This window comes from Euprymna scolopes, chromosome 2 (genome assembly GCF_053919585.1).
Source record: "Euprymna scolopes isolate OS-2025 chromosome 2, ASM5391958v1, whole genome shotgun sequence".
In the NCBI taxonomy this organism is placed as follows: domain Eukaryota; kingdom Metazoa; phylum Mollusca; class Cephalopoda; order Sepiida; family Sepiolidae; genus Euprymna; species Euprymna scolopes.
In genome coordinates, this window is record NC_136483.1 from 89,110,516 (window position 1) to 89,132,825 (window position 22,310).

The 22,310-nt window shown below is 33.2% G+C and overlaps 1 protein-coding gene across 3 annotated transcripts in view; it reads right to left on the reverse strand.

The window, feature by feature from the left end:
- The window catches only part of LOC145293293 (neuroglian-like), a 1,600,306-nt gene that overhangs the window by 18,580 nt on the left and 1,559,416 nt on the right, over window positions 1-22,310 (reverse strand). For 2 of the 3 annotated variants that reach the window (XM_080139907.1, XM_080139918.1), the window contains exons 11-12: window positions 13,418-13,531; window positions 3,569-3,730 (exon numbers count right to left, since the gene is read on the reverse strand). The exons of the other annotated variant lie outside the window; for it this stretch is intronic. In XM_080139907.1, the coding sequence (XP_079996033.1) occupies window positions 3,569-3,730; window positions 13,418-13,531 (276 nt within the window). The remainder of the gene's footprint in view (window positions 1-3,568; window positions 3,731-13,417; window positions 13,532-22,310) is intronic. 3 annotated transcript variants of the gene reach the window in all.

Genomic DNA, 22,310 nt, shown 5'->3' on the forward strand with positions numbered 1-22,310 from the left:
CAAAGATGATCAGTTCCAGAACATACATGACTTTTGTTGGAGAGACTCACTTCCACATTGGTTTCAACAGCCAAGACCTTGATACTGCAGCCAAACAGACAACCGGGAAGCTGCTCACAGTCAACCCAAGACCAACGGAAGCCGGCACACACACACACACACACACACACACACACACACACACACACACACACACACACACTGTTCGAGTCTGGCTATGCTACAATGTTAGAATGTAATTATTAAATTGGCTACACTACTATTACACTATCGTGAAGGCTCACATAATATCTACTACTGTAGGAGGGGCAGTTGATCAAGGTATATTTTGCTTAACATACTGGCATATCAAGATTTTGTTCATGACATCCCAATTCATCATTGGACATGAATGATTGAAGTAAGTCAACAGAAATTTTACAACATTCATTGAAAATTAAAAAAAAAAAAAATAATACAATTAAACTATATATTTTTTTTTACCAGAACAATATTTAAATTGCCTAAATATGTCGATAGATAAAAGTTAAATATTATTAAAAATACATTCTAAAATATTAAAATAAGAATAAAAAAAATAACAAACAACTTTTGAAAAGAATAATATTTGGATAATGTGACAAGAAAAAAAAAAGAATGTCCTGTAAATATTTGTATACTATCAAGTGTAGTAAAAACTATTCCGCTTGAAGAGATACTTGCACGTCAGTTGAATAATTTCAACTCAAAAACAGATTCTTTCACCTCACTTGTTTTCAAGACCCCCCTCCCACCCCGTATCAAAAACTTGAAATCGTTTTTGTGCAAACCCAAGTCATTTATTTTTGCATTGAAATTATTCGGCTAATGTGCTACCATCTTTTCAAGCTGAACATTTCAACATCACTTGACATTATAGAGACATTTACACTAAAAAAAAAATTATTCTGACACTATTTTTTGAAAAATTGCAAGATCAAAATAGCTTTGGACAAATTTTTTTTTTATTTGAAAAATATTGGTTTGGTAACAAAATTTCCGCCACTTGTTTATTTTTTAAATATGTAATATATATATATATATATATATTAGTTATTTTCAAGAATTCTATTTTGGAATCAATTTAGAATCGATTTTTGTACTTGTTCGTGTTAATCGAAGTTAATTTTTGACATTTTCAGAATATTAAAATGTAATAGAAAAAGCGAACATTTTTGACGTTTTTTTTTTTTATTTCTATTATCGAAGTATTAAAATCTTGTTGAACTTTGAGATTAGGTTGTTTTGTTTTACGGCATATCAACTTTTTTGGAAAAAGCTTTTATGCTTTAAGTTCTTTATATCTTTAAATATTTATCTATGATGTTTAGTTTGGTTGTTTTGCAGAGGAAAATTGTTTTCAGCTTTGAAAAACGTGAAGTTTTTTCAAGAAAAAGAAAACAAACAAAAAAAAAACATTAACCTCAATATTTAGTGCATTTGGGTTAGGAAACCAGTATCTTCAGGCAGCCTGATCTAGTAGCTCCTGATGGTAATAAGTTGTAAAAAAAAAAAAAGAAGGAAAACTACACCTTTCAAATTTAAGTAATAAAAAAAATGGCGGCAGCTTTGTTGCCAACCTAATATTTTTATCATAAAGCATGCATCCATTTTGGAATGTATTTGTACTTTTCATTTGATTAACATTTATATCGTATCCACATATTGCAGCAATTCTTTATAATTGAACATTACATATATATATATATATATATATATATATATATATATATATATATAAAATCAAGTGCATTTGTGATTTAAAAGTCACGTGATTGGCAAATTTAGTGTATTTCTGTAATTGCACAAATATTCCCCCCCTTTTTTTTTTTCTTTTAAAAGATATTCTATGTGAACAATCTTTTCCTACTTTCCAGATGATTATGATGGAGATTTTCACTTCTGATCGTTCCAAGGATTGAACTCGTAACCCTTAGCTAACACATAATTGCTGAATTATCCCCATCCCACCTGCTAATTAAAAATGACCCCACGATTCTCTATAACAGCTAATAACTTGTGCATTGGAGAAAACGGTTTTGCCCTTGTTTCAATGACAACTTAAACCTGAATAGTGGATTATGTTATTCTCGCTACTACTGCAAGAAAATGGGACACAAAATTAAGAAAATGGGACTTGAAAAGCCAACACCCTAAGAACACCCTGACTTGCAAAAAATGCTTGGACAGCTTCATCAGTATTCTTTGGTAGGGGCGCCTCAGGTGATTAACAACTAATTAACCCTTTAACTAAATAAATAACCCCTTCTCAACCTGGATCTCCTAGAACTGTACAGGATATGATACTATATACCTCAGCCAACAGAGAACAAGCCATCTCAACAAGGCCCTAGACTTGGAGGCCTTGGAACTGAGAAAAACCCTCCAGCTCAAATAGTAGAAGAGCGTAGAAGATTTCTAGTTTATCAGGTATACAGAGCCATCTTGGTTATTTGTAGGTGAAGCTGTAAAACCAAAAAGATGCTCTTTTCTCTGAGCCTTTTTTTTTTTTCTTCTGAAAAGTGACCAAGAGCAATCACAGCATTGTTGAAACACAGAAGTATGAGAGATATTCATGATACGAACATTATCTGAGAACATAATAACAGATCATATTAATGGCTACCAATAATTAGTTCTTATCTCCACGACCGAGACATGTCCCAGAAATTTCTTTCCATTTCCCATTTTTCTTCCAGACCTGATACATGTGCGCTTAACACAATCCTGTCTAGGCTTTTTTGGGATCAAAGGCCTTTGACAGTGGCAAAGCAAGCATGCTAATATACTGCATCTATATAGTTTATATCTATAATACCTATTCCTTTTACAGACACCGTAAAAAGCAAACGCAAACGGCCGCAGCCGAAATTAACACGTCTACTCAAATTCTCATTACAGATATAACAACTTCTCTTCACTTGGAATGTTCTCGGACTTTGAAGTTTCGTGTTCTGCAAAGTCTTTATATTTCATTGTCTTAACAAAGTTGTCAATAAGATTGATATGTGCACAGTTCATACACGAACTCCATCACTAACAAAATAGGCACACTAATATATACGTAGGTAAATGTACAAATCTTTAATTTTTGCTGCCTTAACAAGTTGTCAGTTAAAATTACTTACTTTCGTATGAATTGCTTTTGTCATTTTTTTTAAAAATTATTTTTATGTTTAAAAAATTTTTTTTTTTTATATATTGCCTTTCCTTCTGAAGTGAGATAGAATAATTCAGCAATATTTGTTAGCGAAGGATAGTAAGTTGAATCCTTGTGAGAAGTAGCTTTAATGATCTGCATCGTATTCAGCTGAAAAATAGAAAAGTATTGTTAACACTTATTTTATTCAGGGGAGGAAGGTTGGTGATATTCGCTTTGCGACCACTGATTGTGAAGGGGAGTATATGTGAAAAAATAGTGAATCCATCTTGGTTTTCTGGTCAGAAAGATCTTTTTTTTTTTTAATTATATGCAAAAGAAAAAAACCCGTGATGTCTTTGCTTTCATGACCTACATCCAATGACGTCATGCGGTCCTAACTTTACCTACCTTCGTCAGCAGTCTGCACCAGCAAAGTTCTGCTGGAGGCTTTGTCCCCGAAATTATTCAAAGCGACCACGCGGACTTCGTATCTCGTCCCCGGATCCAAATAAGCCAGAAGCATCCAACTCCTTGTCCACTCGTATTTCGTTTGGATCCATTCTCTATCGCCTTCAAACCCAACAGGAAGTCAGTTTATCGCAATCGTGGCAAGGATCAGACCGGACCGTTCCCGACGACGATGGCGATCACGGAGGTGGGAAAAAACATGATAGCGGTATCGGTGACGATGGTTGTGGTGGTCATGTCAGTGAGACAGTGATGATCGTGACAGTAGTGGTGGCAGTAGCAGAAGTAATAGTAGTAGTAGGAGTAGTGATGAGAAAAGGAAGGGGAGGAAGAGGAGGAGAAAAATAGAACATTAGAGAGAGTTTATATTTTTTGTTAAAAACACTTTTAAAGCTTTTTGTCCATTATTATTATTATTATTATTATTATTATTATTATTATTATTATTATTATTATTATAGCAACTAAAGGTTTGTTTATCTATAAGTAATTTTACTATAAAAAAAATAAAATGTTAGATAAGAGTAATAATATAAACCATTCTGGTAATAGAAAGGATTGGTTGAATACTGTTCTGAAAAAAACATTCTTGCTCATCAATGATCACTTAATTTGTCGTGGATACATCCATACATACTTTACTCGTTGGTTGACCTTCAATGGAAATAATCGTTTTCACTTAGCGTCGAAACATTACTCTTCTATGATAAATAGAGTCCTCTTAGGTTACCAAGAAGCATGGAAAAAGATGTAAACAAATAAAAGTACATATACTTTTTCCTACTGTCAGTAATGAGTTTTTGTGCAGGTTGTATACTATTGACCACAGTTGGAAATGACCTACCGTTCGAGTTTTGAACCTCGGCATGGATACATATACTGAGTCTAACCACACTGAAGAGTCGTGCTATGGCAAAAAATGTGGGGTTCTATATATATATATATATATATATATATATATATATATTGTGTGTTTGTGTGTGTGTGTATATATATATATATATATATATATATATATATATATATATATATGATGGACTCTCCTGTTGATTTCGATATATGAGCTTCTGCCACAATAACTAAGTTGCTTGGAGATCCACACAGATGATTTGCTTATAGTGGTAAAGGCTTTGTGTAGAACCAACCACACTTTTTGGAATTACTGGTAACTTATGTCGGTGCAGAGGACTGCTACAGGACAGAGTAGACCACAGGTTTTTACGTCAGAGTTACCTTCTCCTAGATGCATGTCTTAACGAAGACTAGGGGTGCATCTCTCCAAGTGAATTAATGCACCACCAGATACCAACCTGGAAATTTCTACGACTCGGCACGGTACATACAGCTCCTAGCCTTCCCAAATGGCCACCATCTGGTACTAGCCAGGATTGCTTAACTTCGGTGATCTGGCGAAAACCAACGTGTCAACGTGATTGTGCCGTATGTATACATATGTAAATATATACAATTAAACTGTGGATATTTAGAATGTAAGAAACCAATACAATGCAGACAAAAATGTTTTAAAAAATAAATATTTATTTAAAATCAATTAACTTTCGGCAATAACTTAGAAACAGTTTCTGTTTTTTCTTTTCCTTCCTCGTGGCATGGTGCCACTGGAAAATTAAGGTCCGTCGTACGATCTTGCTTGTTTTATTTTTTATCTATTTTTTTATCCTCATGCAGACTTGATGCCATCACATGAGAGAGATAGTTATATACAGAGTGGTGGTGAATCCTGTTAATTTTAAAATGTATAATTAAACTTGCTTGAAGAGATTTGATTCAGCAAGGCTTGCCAAGCCGATTTCTGCTCTCTATCTGCAGAACCACAACAAACACAGAGGAGAGACTGTATATTATTTGTTTATAAATAAGCGGTTAGAGCACTGTAAAAATAGTGGACAAATGTTTGTTTAAATAGACGTTTGGCGAGATAATTGGTAGAACTGCTGACTGTCAACGCGATGGTTCTAGGTTCAATCCTCGGCTTGGAAAAGGTGCTAGTCTAGTGGCACTGATGAGTTGTAATACAACGAAACAGGACTGTATGTCGATGACTACAAATATATATGGATACATATACTGAGTCTAACCACACTGAAGAGTCATGCTACGGCAAAACATGTAGGTTTCTATACATATTGTGTGTGTATCTATATATATATATATATATCGATATATATATCGTCTTAATAAAACTCATCAAGATGGCTAAATAAGGCTAATACTATCAGTTGCTTGGTCTGAAAGTTGGACTAAAACCACTTTATTTTCTATTTAACGTCTTTATCCCGTAGGTCACTAATAATTAAATAAGATTCTTTTGTGTTCATCTTCCTTCTCAGTGGAACAAACGATGCAATATTACTTTAATTCATAAACTTTTAATATTTCCCTACAGAGTGTTTTACTTTTGAAGGAAGCAATTCATTTATTTCATTTATTTAGTAAAATATGTTTCATCTTAATAAGACACATCAGTGTGGCTAGATAGAGCGGTACCACTGCCTGCTGAGTTTGAACACTGGATTAAGGTCACCTTTGACTTCCGTTCAACGTTTTTGCTCCCGTCAGCCACTGACATAACCTTACGAAATGGGAGGGCAGTATACATATTTTAGATTCTACACACACACACACACACACACACACACACACACACACACACACACACACACACACACACACAGAGCATGTATCATAAATTAGTTGCAAAAAAACAAAAGCAAAAATCAAAACAATGTGCGCAGCTGTAGTTTTTACAAGAGTTAATATAAAGTATTTGATTTAAAACCTATACATAATTGTCTTTTGGGTATACCAGGGTTACATCGATCTTAATACCCTGATTCTGGGATAGAAACCTGCTTATATTTGCAGACCAACTCTTCAGCACCATTCAATAGGCGAGGGTTCCAAGAAAAAGAGGGAAAAACACAAATCACCGATTCAAGACTTCAGAACTCAGCAGTGTGACTAGACATAGCGAGCACATCACCTCTAAGTTCCCAAACCCGCTTTTTTAAATGTTTTCATACTTTCAATGAACAGCTACTATATTTTGATCTCGGTTGAAAGGCGTATAGATGGAATTTTTTTGAAAGTCTCGTATCATCAGACGTATAGAATTTTGTTTATAAACGGTGAAATTTCATCAGAGCCCGTTCACTTGAGATTCAACCCAAATTACATGACTGATTTGTTTTTCGAGACATTCGTATTCTCGATTGGTAGAAATAAAAATTGATTAAAAAAAAGGAGATAAATAAATGGAGTCTCTTTCTCTTTTCTTTTTTAAAAAAATATTTTTCTTAAAGTCTGTTAAGGGGACACGAGTGAAAGTTGCGAGGTGAGTAAGTGTGAATTGTACACAAATAAACGCGAACTCTCGACTTGAGTATCATTTCTGCTACCATGTTGTAGAAGAATTGAAAACAGGAGATTAATAGCTGATTGGTTATTGATACTTGAGACATTTTGAAATCACTTTGCTTTACTGGAATACACAAAAAAAGCATATATATATATATATATATATATATATATATTATATATATATATATATATATATATATTATTCGCCTCCGTTCAGTCTCGAAAGACGAAGGATACCCCACCCCCAGTAGGGGCAGCTGCACATATAATTGTGAGGCAAGGGTTGCGCAATCTCCAGCAACACCTCTTCTGAATCAGCACTGAGTCCAGGACGACTGGAATCAATGCCGAGATAAGTGGAGAGCTCATGCAGCACCTGGAAGTCCCAAATGGTCACCCATTTAGTACTGACCAAGTTCAACGTTGCTTAACTTCAGTGATCCGGCGGGAACTGGTAAATCAACGTGATGAATATATATATATATGTGTGTGTGCGTGCACATATTCTGCATGATTGCATTGCTGCGGGGTTCCTAGATTGTATTGCTGCGGGGTTCCAAGTAAACTCCCGTGCTTATGAAATAGGGTTCAATAACAAGTAGAACTGTGTTATTGTATAATTTTCCTTATTTATATAAACATTGGCTACATATGTGCATAAATGCTTCAGCTGCAAATTTTGTTATCAAATCTAATGTTATCGGGCATCTAGTCTCAATTGGTTTCAAATGCAAATGTACCGAGTTCTTTTGCTTAAACTATTTTATGGGAATTAGGGGAGGAAAGAATTTCTGATTGGAGCTGGATTTCGAAAGAATTCGCAACTGAAACATATATGCTCATACGTAGGCAATATTTTTTATAAATATATAAAAATATACAATATATATCATAAATTAAAAGAAAAACGAAAAAAAATAAAAATAAAAATAAAACAGCAACGATCTCAATCGTAGGTTCTACAAGAGCTAATATAAAGTATTTATTAAAAACTATAGATTATCTGTTATAGAGGAATACAAAGAGCAGATACCACATGTCTTGAACTGGTGAATTGTGGGTTTTTTCCTTATTTATTTATTTTTTTTCGAAGTCTTCGACTACTAAATATGGATGACGGTCCAGTCTCACAACATAAAAGTGTTTCTACACCAGAAAACAACACATCTGGACTATTAACACCCTGGTATAATATGCCTTGTTTGAAGTTAATAAAAGTAAAAAATATACATGTATTGTTAAAATATAATTAGCCACTCACATGTGTTTCGTCGTCTACGACTCGTCAGAGTGACTGAATCTATTTATTTAAAAAAAAAATAGTTATAAAGCCCCTTTAAGAAATTGAAGTTAAGCCCTCTTTAGAGAATTAAGAGAAAGGAGCCAACTTTAACACTAATGCAACATTCCAGCTTACGATCATTGAATACTCTCTGACTGTTTACTATGTATACATGCAGATTTGGCATTTATAGGTAGTTAATTTCTCCTCAATTCTTGTCTCAATTGCTGGTGGCCTTGAGGATGAATGCTAACCTACAAAGTCAAGGTTGACTTTGTAACTGGGTTGAAATCTCCCGACCAGCAGTAATTATCACTTCCTACACTGATGATTGTGTAAGTATGAAACACTAGTGTCTGCAGGTGTGAAATAATTGTTAATATTTATTTTAGTTTCTTATTTGATGTTTGGTTTCAGTTCACTATTACGCTGAATTCTATTTATGCATAGTTTCTATATTCTACATAATTCTGTAGACTTTAGCACACCAAAACACACACACACACACACACACACACACACACACACACACACACACACACACACACACACACACACACGAGTTTATGCTGTGAAACCTTATTGTGTATATGTAATAGTACCTAACAAAAAATAGAGCTATATTCTTATAGCCATTCTGACCTGCAAAAATTTTGCCTTAATGATGGTATAGCCGAAACATATTTGCAAATATGCAGCCAAAAGGTTTCGTAAAACTAAAAATTATAACTAATATATATATACATATATATATAGAAGAGTAATATTTGATTGTTATCTCTGACACTCTGAAAATGATCTGTTTTACAAGAATGTTTTTAACATACAGTAAAAAAAACTTTTTTTTTTCGTTTCTCTAATTTTAGTCATTTGAATGGACAATTGGTGGAGTAAAGAAATAATTTAAAATTAGAAGATCAGGAATAAAAAATAAATTAAAAAAATTGTAAAAAAACGAGAAAGAAGAGAAAAAAAGGATACACCTATTTTTTGTGTTTACCTTTAATTTAATTTATCTTTCATATATTTAAAAAAAAAGGAGGCAGTATTATCAAGATGACTAGAACATCTTATATGTGTGAAAGATTTTAATACAAAAACATCTTTGACATACATATCAGTCACAGAACGAAAACGTCATATTCCGAAAATCACAAACTGATCAAGTAGTTTCCTTTCTATATAGAAATTAATTTTTTTTATGATTCTTAGCAAATAATAGCCATTCCAAGGCTGATTTTGATCTCAGTAGTTCGAATTGAGTCGACTCCCTTTATTTATTAAATACAGCAAAGCGAGACACACCATCATGACTTCCTCATGAAATTTGATCTTGATACTGAAAAACAAAAACAACAATAACAAAAATACTACTTGATCGCCTTATGATTTTTGGAATATGACATTAATTTTAATGCTGTTTTTCTCTTTTCTTTTTCTTGCCTTTTTTTTCTCCTATTCCCAGAAATCCTTTCACAGACATAAAAATATTTTTAGTCATCTTCTAAGCATTTATGAATAAAGATTGATTTAATATCAGTTATATGTATTTAAGAAACAAAATAGAAATGTACATTATAATTTTTTAAAACAATTTATGAATACATAATTAAAACAATTTTATATATATTTTAACATTTTGATAAGATATCAATATCCAATACCATTTACATTGTGTGCACATTTTGAATCTTTATATAAAAGCTTATTTCGAGTTTTCTGTATTTGTGTGTGTGTATATATATATATATGATAAGATACTACATCCACGTATGCTTTTATTATAATTTAAAATTTATTTTTGGCTAAAAATGATGAATTTGTTTATATTTGACAAATAAAGATTTAAAACCTGACTAATTATAAGCGTAATTATAATTGAAATGTTAATATTTTGAGCAGTTCGCTGCTCTTTATCAAAAGATTATTATATGATCACACACACACACACACACACACACACACACGCACACACGCACACACGCACACACACACGCACACAGCTTCTATTGCCGGGTTTGAATCTATCGACCGGTGTTAATTGTGATGCCTTGCACTGATGATTCCCCAAAAGGTGAAACATAAGTGTCTGTAGGTATTTAATAATTATTATAGTAAATAATTATGTCAGACCCTTTAAGAAACTCGTTTCTTATTGTTGAACACTTTCAGTTGAATTAAAAGTCGGTCAATTTAGCTCTTATGGCAGACCATCATATAATGATTAGATCACTTTGACAGGCGTTAAAAAAACATTTACAAATAAAATGTTTAAATTTCAACAGTGTTTCTCGTGGCTAATGAAGCCAGAGATGGCTTCTGTTGCCGGGCTCGAATCCATCGACCGGTGCTAATCATGACGCCCTGCACTGATGATTCCTGAAAGGATGAAATACTAGTGTCTGTAGGTATTTAATAATTATTATAGTATATATAGTATGTTGTTTTTTTCTCGCTCTAGAATTGATATAAAAAGCCTACTTTTTCTATTGTTAATTATTTACTTCCCCACAAAAGCAAAATGTGACACAAGGTCGTTTATAATGTGGGGGGAAAACCAGCTCCACAAAAATGGCCACTATGGAAGTAGGCAAAAATAAAAATTGCCTCGGTGCAGAAGAGTTTCTCCTACATTGACCAAGGACAAATTAACTGAAATGTAGCATCAGAACAGATACTACACTGTGATCTTTGCCCGAAGGCCAGATCTTACTTTTTGTATTAGTAGTTAATTGCTTCGCACCGAGAGCAGTATGTGACACAAGGTCGTCTTTAATGTGGAAGTAAACAGCCCCCCAAAAAGAGGTGCGCTGGAAGTAGGCAAAAATAATAAATATCTTAGTATAGAAGGGACTACCTTACATTAACCAACCCAAGTGTAGCATCCGAACAGACACTACACTGCGATCCCAGCCCAAAGACCAGAAACTTTTTCTATCTAAAAATTATTAAAGCAAATTTCTTAATATACTCAGCCATTGATATGCAAGCAACTGCGTGAAAGTTAAGTAATTTGCATACTCCTTTAAAATATAAGCGTTAATTAATTACTTATTCATTTTTTTATGGTTTGATTTGATGTTTGGTCTCATTTCACTATTATGCTGAATTCAATTTATGCATAGTTTTTACATTCCACATAATTGTGTAGACGTTAAGATGAAAACTTTCTAGCACACCTAAATATGACTTTGTCGGTGTGTGTGCGAAAGATCTCTACCAAACTCCTCTCTGAATATTTGGTTTACAGATTTGAAATTTGATATATAGGGTAATTAGACCTGTAGCACACTTTTGATTTGGTTTTTAGCTGGCAAAAATTACTGCTAAGGGTTCAAGATTGAAAACAAAGCAGTTTACCTTGGTAGAGAAAGTTGAATAAAACATTACTCCTGCTGTTACTTTTGCATGTGCGCAAAATTAAGCATTCATAGTTGAAAGTCGCTTACTTTTTAACCTTCTATATCCATCTGTCCGTAGCTCAGTGATAAACGTTCTTGTTTCGATTCTAGTAGATGGTACCCAAGACAAGTTAGCAAAGTTGCGTAAAAGGAGAAAAAGGGGAGATAAATCAGTCTGTATTCAAGATTTAATTCGTTAACGTTCATTTTAGAAGAAATTAAGAGAGCTTTGGAGAAATGACAAACTTATCTCCCTTCTACATTGAAGACACAAAATGGGTTCAGCTTAACCTAGAATTGGATATACATTAAAAAAAAAAAAAATTTTTTTTTTCAATTAAAATTCTACTCAATAATTTTCCGTATTTTTTTTTGTGTAGATATCTACTTTTGTCTGATAGGTAAGTAGACCAAACAGTTTTCCTGTTAATTTATTTTTAATTGCTATCTTTATTTTTAATTGCTATATTTCACTTGTATATATCTTAAAACAAAAACCACAAAGAATCTTATTGTTTGACTGAATGTAAAAGGTTATTTTTCAAGATGTACTTACAAAAGATTTATTTACAGTATTTTCAGGGGTATAGGTTGTGTAAGAAGAATGAGACCGTTGTTGTCTTTTTGATTTATCATATTTTATTTTGATATTTCGAGCAATCCTCCGCTCTTTATATATATATATATATATATATATATATATATATAAAGCGATTTCGTTTCCTTGTTTTCAGAAAGAGCAGAGAACTGCTCGAAATGTCAGAATAAAATATAATAGATTCAAAGAAACAACACAAATATTGTGCTCCATACGCTACCTATAACTCTGAAAGTACTTTTCTAGAAGCATACGTGGAATAAGAAACATACATATATATTAGTGTTAGGACGATTAATCGGAATCGGATAAATTAAACTTTTTAGGGGAATCAGTATCGGAAAAACTTGTAACTATTTCCCGATGCCAAAAACGATTCTTTTAATTGCCTTTTTTTTTTTATGTGATTTTGTTAAAAAAAGATCTTCCATGAAATAATAAATATTTATTGATTTTAAACTATCAGTAAAACTAAAACCTATGCATCACCCTCAACAAGTAACATATATTTTTATAGTAATCGGGGGAAAAATAACACCACTATACTTAAATATTAAGAGATTTATAAAGAAAGAGAAAGAGAAATATTGCAATCGTCCCATCACTAATATATATATATATATATATATATATATATATATATATATAAACATTGATCTTTGATAGCTATTATTACAAACTTTGGACTATTTCGCAAAGTCTGATATCTTAATATGTATTTAATTATAAAAAAATTCAATAAACTTAGTTATTTTCATCGATTGGCTTATAGTTATTTACGTGATGTCTACATATTATAGTCTGAAAAAAGCTTTTATAGCTTTTTCTATTTTTGTTCAATTTGCAATAATATAGCGAACTTTATTCATTTAAAATTTTTTTTTTGTAATTTTTTTCTTCTGAAATAGATTCCGTTAAGTTCAATTCAACCAGAATCGAAAATTGTATTTAAATGTTTTTCATTTTTTTTTATTCACTAGACATTGCTTCCTGTCATTTAAGTGTTGATCTCTATTTTTAGTTTTAATGTTGATTTTTTTTTTTTTTTTGGTTACATTAAGAATAAACAAAGAAATAGAAAAGAAAGAGTGAAAGAAAGAAAAAGAATGAGGTTTGTGTATTTTTACCTAGTTTTCGGTATTCAAGAGAATATCCAATATATTTGCTGTTGGGTGAAATCCAGGAAATGTTCATGATAGTCGAACCGACGCTCACAATCTGCGGCCATGGTTTGGTTGGCGCTGTAGTTTAAGACAAAACCATTATCTCAAAAATTTCGATATCGAACAACTCAAAAGGTAACATATGCTCCGTCGTATGTGAACGTACATGTGAGTGGAAGCGTGTGGGTTGTACTGTTGAGATGGGTGCATTTTTTTTTTCTGACTGTATGGTTGAGTGGAATATTGAAAACGTGTCGTAAAATTGATAAAAAAATTTGTTTTCTTGAAAAAAAAAAAAAAAAAAAAAAAAAGAATATTTTTCTGCCTTTTGCTCCCTTGGGTCGCTAGATATCCTGCATGTTCATGCCTCTGCCAGATTTGATCAATTCGGAAAGAAGTTTAATAATTTTACACAGTGACCTTTCACCCTAAATGCTGTGCCACCCAACCATGAATCTCTATCTCTACCATTATATAAAAGGAACTGTGTCTAAGTTCGTTTCCTATGGACTCGGAAACAGCTGAGCCGATACGAAGGTACTTTATGTGTCTGGCAGTTTTCTTAAATGGGTTTTGTATTGGAATGTATTGATAATCGAAATAATCTGATGAAATAAGAAACAGGCGATTTTGACCAAAGTTAACACCTTACACAGCCTAACATCACAAATGCATTTAAGAAGTTTTATTACAACACAACCCGAAAAGCCCGACATATAAAATCAATAGTGGGTTCTTTGATATGACAGGTGTGCGTTCGAAATTAATGTTTCTGTTTAGAGCACAATTGGAGTATGATACTTGACTTTTGTATTTTAAACTTTAATTCAAGCCATTACATATTAAAAATAATTTTATAAAATCAACAGTAGATTCTCTACAGTGCAATGTAGACTACAATGTATTGTGGACGAATTCACAACAGGGAAGCATGTGAAGCTTCCTGTGCACTACGATGAGTCCCAAACTAGAGAATACAATCAATCGATTTGATTGAAAAATGGGCGATTTCACCGATTTCGATGACAATAAAAATATGGGAGTGTAAAACATTCGTTGATCATCATTTTATCTCAGGCAATGTCAGGTCTGCCTGCTAGTTGCGAATAAAATTTAAAAAAATCCTTTCTGCAATGCATCCATGTTTGGTGCAAATATATTTCAGTTTATGCCTGACTTGTTCACCAAGTTTTTCATGAATGTCCAACAGTCTTTGTTTTTATTACCGTTCAGTAATGTGCATACTTAGTTACAACGTGCAAAAGCTTCAGTTGCTTTGACAGATCTTTTCAGTTTTGATATTGTTTCTAACAGACATTGTTTTTGAGAAAATCCACAGATAAAAATCTGAGTGAGGGAGGTCAAAGTCAAGTGAGTGTAAAGCCCATTCAAGATCACGCCTTCTACTGATGTGACTATCATCAAAGTGCCCCCGCATATGACTGAACTACAATCAAACAAAGACTGTTGGACATTAATGGCTGAATCTTGGTGGACAAGCATTCAGTGAAGAATTCCACAGGTGGCAATTTTTTAGGAAGAGGGGAGTCATTTTATATTTGAAAGTAACACTGAAACTAAAAAAAAAAATACATAAAATGAATGATTTTACCGCATATCTAAGCTTAATATTATTCTGTTAACAATAAATTAAATAAAAAATATAAAATCAATTTCATGAGATAAGATTGAAATTAAACTTATATAATATTTTTGTCAAATAATATTGAAATTAAATTTAAAAATTTAAGTTTATTACTATCATCTCTTACTTAATGAAAACTATTCTGTTTTAAATATTACATCAGCTTATAGTGAAATTAAAAAAATTTACAAACTCAACTAATTTAAAACCCCACTGAAATTAAAATATAAACATCACATAATTTTTCAACTGACGCTTAAATTTACAACCTTTATTAATTTATGAACGCACTATAATGTAATCAAAAACCTATGTGTTCATTTATACAATTATTTACATTAAATCAACAATCTTAATTAAAAAAAAACAAACAAAGAAAAACTAACATCGCAATTAGATTAACAACTTTACTTATAAATTTTATCAACCGTAATTAATTTTAACAACTGTGAAATTAAATAAAACTAAAAAATAATAATAAAATTTTATTTATTAGTATCATTTATTATTTTTAGTATTCATATTTAAAATCTATCTGGGGAAAAGCCCTCCACCCTCTCCTGCTTCCAACTATTCTGGCAGTCGGTTATCTTTTGTCGGCTCCCCCTTTGTTTTTCCTCACGACCAGATATGCTTGAAATATCCTATATATTTGTTAGCACCGATGCAAAGACTTCATGTCTGGCTGTGTCCATGCTGAGAACGAAGTTGTTGAACTTTATTAAGAATTATATTTCACTGGACAGAGAAATGGTGAAGGTTCCGATCGATGAGGGACACGCGGATATTACACGTTTAGAATTCTCCGAGGATTCAGACAAACTAAATTGGTTATTTCCTCAAAGTTTCTATTGATTGAAACTTCAATGTATAGCATTTATATATATATATATATATATATATATATAATGTGTGTGTGTGTGCATGTATATTTTTGTATGCACTTATTTGTTTAGCTAAGTGTACTTTAGCAAGGTCAATATATGGAAAATACCCCCTCTACCTCCCCCAAAAATTGTAACAAAAGGTTTCTCAACTAATTCTAGGTTTTAATGTACTTTTTAACATACTAAAAGTTTATCAAAGTATGACCCCCGGAAAAGTGTTTTTTTTCAAGATGGCCGCCAAAACCTTTAAACAATCATAACTCTATAACTATTAACTCAAATTTGATGATCTTAATGTCTATTCCTACATTTTTTGGGGCAAAGAACACATTAAGACAACTAGGAATATCATTGGCAGGGGATGATACATATCTTGCATCAGGGGAGCCAGCACTCTGGGAAATCACCAGGCAAGTTCTTACCAATGATCAATATGTACGCTGGAGAAAATCATGCATTGTGTTGACATTCGACTTTGTTTGCAACTTTGCCATGAAACACAATCTGCCCACCATTGTAACTTTTAACCAGCCTTTGGATTGGAAGGCTTCTGAAATCATCTTTGATGCACTACAAAGTAGTCACCCTAAAGACATTATTCTGATGTTGGGATGTTTCCATACACTCATGAATTGTTGGGGGGGGGGGTCATAGGAACTCATAAAAAGGACAGGTCTCGAAAACATACTTGAGACTGTTTAAGGAGAAAATTCGCTGATACACATGTTAACAGGAAAAGCTGTCCAGAAAGCTTTGCGGGTCCAGCTTCTTGTTGACAAGTGCCTACATAGCCAGGTTGTGATTGAAATGGCGAAAGATGATCCTCAGATTCAGGCATTGCTGAATCAGGCAGAGGAATTGTACTCCTCCCTTTTATTGGAGAGATGATGATAGAAGATGCTGCTTGTTCTAACGTTTTGATAGAACTTGAGACAGTAATCGAGAAGAAGAAATCTAAACTTGCTCAGACCTCAAAAGACAAGCCAGTTGTAGCTGAATTATCAGCGAATGGTTGGCATAACAAAGATGTTTATCGAAAGTTTCTTGATAGTTTTCATGTTGTTTGAAGGAGCGATCATTGTTGGGTAGGACTATATAGTGATCTTGTCACAGAGCAAACGTTGACGAGGTCTCTAAAGAGCATTAGTGGTCTAACCCATGGCAGTGTGGTGACCGAGGAGATGTGTAATCTTTGGATTTTATCTGCACGTGTAACATCTGAGTACAATGTAAGATTTTACCGATCTAACCTATAATATAAGTCTACAACACAAAAATTCAACTGAGGCACGCATCAAAAAAGATGTATCTGATCTTGTGAAAACTCAAATAAAGATTGCAGCCTTTTCACCCTTCACATCTGATACAAATCTGAAAAACATTGTCAACGGAATAGTGGCCGCACCAGATGTGAATGTACATGCCTTTGAATCAGTTGGGAACAAAATCATCGAAGATATGATTGGAAAGCCAGCATTTAATTACAAATTTAAGTGGAAAGACAGAGCCCAAACTCTTGGAAATTTCTCTGCTGTGAAGATTGCTCCTGATCGTACCATTGATCCTTCCCTTCTGTTCCAGCGTTTTCTTGTGTCAAGATCAGAAGATCTTTCCCTTGAAGAGTTTTTGACATATGAGCTAAGCCCATATCCTCCAGCCTTTTTTGAGACCAGGAACATTCTTCAAAAAGCAGATAAACCTTTGCTTGGTCAAACAATTCGAGACCATGTTGCAGCCTTTTCAAGTGAGGCTGTGATTAACTCTAAACACAAAACAGATTGTTACATGCTTGATGGAGGTTCTTTGTTCCATCATTTACTATGGAAGAAAGGCAACTCATATTATACAATAGCTGAGTCTTATGCAGACTCCACTGTGAGAAACTATGGACAAGCAACAAAGGTGTTCGATGGATATGGTGAAGACCCCTCTGTAAAAGACAACACACATCTGAGATGGGGGGGGCCTCTGCATCTTATAATTAGTTTCACAGCAGAAACAAAGTTTTCAGGCAAAAAGGAGGATTTTCTATCTCATGACAAAAACAAGACAGACCTGATTTCTGTTATCAGCACAGCACTAACTAAAAGGGGATGCCATGCCATTCAGTCACCAGATGATGCAGATGTTGATATCGTTAAAGCAACTGTTGAACTATCACATCTTTACACCACAACGTTGGTTGGTCATGATACAGATTTGCTGATCATCCTTCTTGATTATACCGGAACAGACAATAAGACCATTTACTTCCGTTCTCATGCAAGCAAACAAGCAAGTGAACACAAAGTATATAACATTAACTTGTAAAAACCTCTAGAGGATGATGTATGCACTAGTCTACTCAGGCTGTGGTTCCACTTCAAGGATTTTCGGCATTGGAAAAAAGTCAGTCTTCCAGAAACTAGTAAAATCTGATTCTGTCATGAAGTCCTGTGCCAGTACATTCACCCTTCAAAACAAATCTCAAGAGGAGATATCAGATCTTGACAAAGGACTGATGGTTGATTGCTTTGGAGGCAAGTCTAATGATACACTATCATCACTGCACAATTTCGACAAGAAAATGGCAACTGCTGAAGCATTTGTCACTCCTGAAAGGCTTCCCTCAACATCATCAGCAACAAGTTCCCATAGGCAACGTGTGCACTTCCAAATTATGATATGGATGGGAAAGGCAAGTGAAATGAATCCAATTACATGAGAATGGAAAGTCAAGAATGGTCAGTTAGTTCCAGTTATGACCCAAAACAATGCTGCATCTGACAAACTCTTGAAAATTAGCCATTGCAGCTGTTCAGAGGGATGCAGATTATCTCGATGCAGCTGCAGATGTTATGGACTCCCTTGCACCGGTGTATATGGCCCTTGCCAGAGTGAAAACTGTAACAATCTAAACAACACTCGAGAGGTTGATACTGAGGAGGAGAAGGGTCGCACTCCAAATTGACACCCTTAAACTTGTTCTATGCGGATAAAAGTATTATTAAATAATATAACCAAGTACTTGAAATATAAGGTACTGTTAAGTGTAATTAGGATTTGAAGATTATATAAACATGAGTACTGTAAGGTAACAACCCTATAAATGTAAGGTAACAACCCTATAAAAGACGCTCATAATTAGTTGGCTATCATTATACCTCTAAGAATAAATTCTTTTAACTATTGCTTGTTGTAAGTGTTTGTGTATAAGGTGATAGTGAACATCTGAAGGTCAAGAATCGAATTTCATAATGATTTAACAACTCAATGATATTCTTAGTTGTCTTAATGTGTTCTTTGCTCCTAAAATATAGGTATAGACACCAAGATCATCAAATTTGAGTTGATAGTTTTAGGGTTATGATTGTTTAAAGGTTTTGGCAGTCATCTTGGACGCCATCTTGTAAAAAAAATCACTTACTTTGGTAAACTTTTAGTATGTTAAAAAATACATTAAAACTTACCAGAATCAGTTGAGAAACCGTTTGTTACAATTTTTTTTTTGTTTGGGGTGGGTGGGTGGGAGAATGTGGTTAAACTGCATTTTGCCTTTATTTTTTTGTTATATATATATATTTCTTGGATTATATATAAACAAATATATTTTTAAGGTATAAATCCAAATTGTTTAATACTATAAGCTCAATGAAGTTATGTTTGAAACTTAAGAGCATATATACTGGTTAGTTGTATTCCAATTTTTGATCTTTGAAATGCAACAAACCTATATATATATATATATATATATTATATATATATTATGCAGTCATTCTTTTCGTATAGATCATCTATTTTGTTTTTAACCCACATTTAATATGGAAGTCTGAATACTTGACTGTGAAACAAAGAGAAAAAAATAAAATATGATAATAAAAAAAAAAGATCGATATTGCAGATGCATGTAAAAAAAAAAGAACTAGACTAAAAGAATTAACTGGGGGACATCTGAATCCCAGTTTGCAATTTGTTTGTAGGCAAAAAATGCAATCCGCGGATTGGATTCCACTCATAACAGAATGATTTATCGGAAGTTTCACATTGCAGTTGGAAAAACAAAATACCATTCCAAAATTATTATAAATTTTTTTTTGATCATGTGAAGAAAATAATGAAAGGTTAATTACTTTAGAATAATAATAATAATGATAATAATAATAAAAACTGTATTTTTAACCATCAAATATATATATATATATATTTTTTTTTTTACAAACCCTCACACTAAAGTTGCAATATTTCAAGTTATATATTGCATTTAGATTAATATACTAATTGGCTCTACTTCTCATCATATTCGGTTTAACATCCGTTTTACGTGCTGTTATGCATTAGATGGCTTTTAGAAATTGACTTTCAAACAAACTTATCTCTGGGCAAGTCTTCATTTTTTCATTGTTTCTCTAAACTCAATTCTTATTACTTCCTCCCATGTTTTTCTTGACCCTCCCATGTGAACTGGACCTGCGAGCTTAACTATCCTACATTTACTGACCCCCCATACCATCGAACTCTTGTTCTCCACAAATCTCCCTATATTGTCCAGATTTCATCTTTCTTTGAGGTCATCAGAACTAAGTCACTATCGTGTCTTCATTACACATTACTGATGCAAGAATATTGGAATTATTTATAGGTTGGAGAGTTCTACGTCAAGGGAGATTACCTCTAACAATTTATTAACTTATTACTACGGTTGTGACAAGAGAATATTCTTTTCATTCTTTTGACTCTCAAGTATATACCCAACACAGTAAGACACAGTCAATCAACTGAGAATCACATCAGTCTATATAAAAACATATAAAATATTAGCGGATATATACTCAAGAGTCAAAACAATGAAAAGAATATGCTGTTGTCCCAGCCCTACTTATTACACTCTTAGTACATAGCTATTGATACATAAATAAAGGAAGCTTTGGTGCTGAGATGTGTAAAAAACAGTTATATATATATATATATATATATATATATATAATTGATGCATGTCAATTTTAATCAGTTTAAAAAAAAACTTATTCGTCATTTATTCATCTATTTTTCTCATGCGGTTTATTTTAATTCGGAGGTTGTCCAATCGTAATCAAGTGACATGGTTCTTTGGGCAAACGAATTAGAAAGGATAAAAATCTCTGCATAAGAAAAAAGACTAAACTAAACTCTGCAAATAAAAAAAAAATCTCTAAATTTAAAGCAGGGTATAACAACGAGGCCAGTCACATCTGCCAGTATTAGCACATTGTGACCCAAATGAAAACTAATAAAAACAAATGTGCGAAAATTAATATCAGTTCTGTTTATTTTCATGCATGGAGTATTGTTGCCACATCCGAGTCCAAGTCTCTCTCTCACTCTCGAGGTCCAAAAACTAGTCTCCAACCTAATAAATCATGCATTATTAACCAAACTCCCTGTCCCATCATAACACTGTTGCATTCCTATGCATGTTTTACAAGCACTTTACTGGAGTGTGTTCTGATGAACTCTTATCACTTGTGCCCCATCAACACAAATACCACCGACTAATTCAACAAGCAGCAAAAATACTACCTCTTCACTGTAGAGGTTACTAAATGTCGGAAACTCTTAACTCTAATAGTTTCTTCCCTTGAACTGCTAGACTTTGGAATTCACTCCTGGTCTCCTGCTTCCTTGACTATACTTACATGCATATAATGTGAGCAGACATATTGCTGTTCAACTCTCTATATAGTGTCCTTCTAGGCAAATAGTAACCTCTTACGTTCAAGTGGCAATATACCTTGTTTGGGGTGAACAAGAGTAAAAAAAAAAAAAAATAAATAAAAAATAAAACTTGGTTGTTTCCCTTTAAGGGAATTCCAGTAATTTGTTTCAAATGAAAGTATAATCGCTCTTTTTCTTCTTACTACTACTACTACTACTACTACTACTACTACTACTGCGTGTGTGTCCTAATCATGTGTCCTTAACAAAGGAGAAAAAACCTTCTCCCTGTGCCGCACTTCCAAAGGAGAAATACATTTTAAAACGGATTTCGGTGAGTACACTTAATTTAATCATTGTCAAGCGAATTTGTATGGTGCCCTTGAGTTAAATAGTAGATTACCTGGAACTTGGGTTTACTTTCGTCAGCCTCATAACCCTCGCTACTTTTATTTCGTCCGTTAGTCCTCACATTCCATGAGCAATGTTTCTGACAAATGGGGGAAACTTACTGCTTTTTGAATTGGACTCTTATTCCTTTAACACTTATCATCGAATAGGTTTTGTTTTTTTTTTACCTTAAAGTGGAATTTTTTAGCTTTTTATATCAAGTGGCTTTATGCTTTGCCTGGAACGATTTCCATGAAATAAAAGT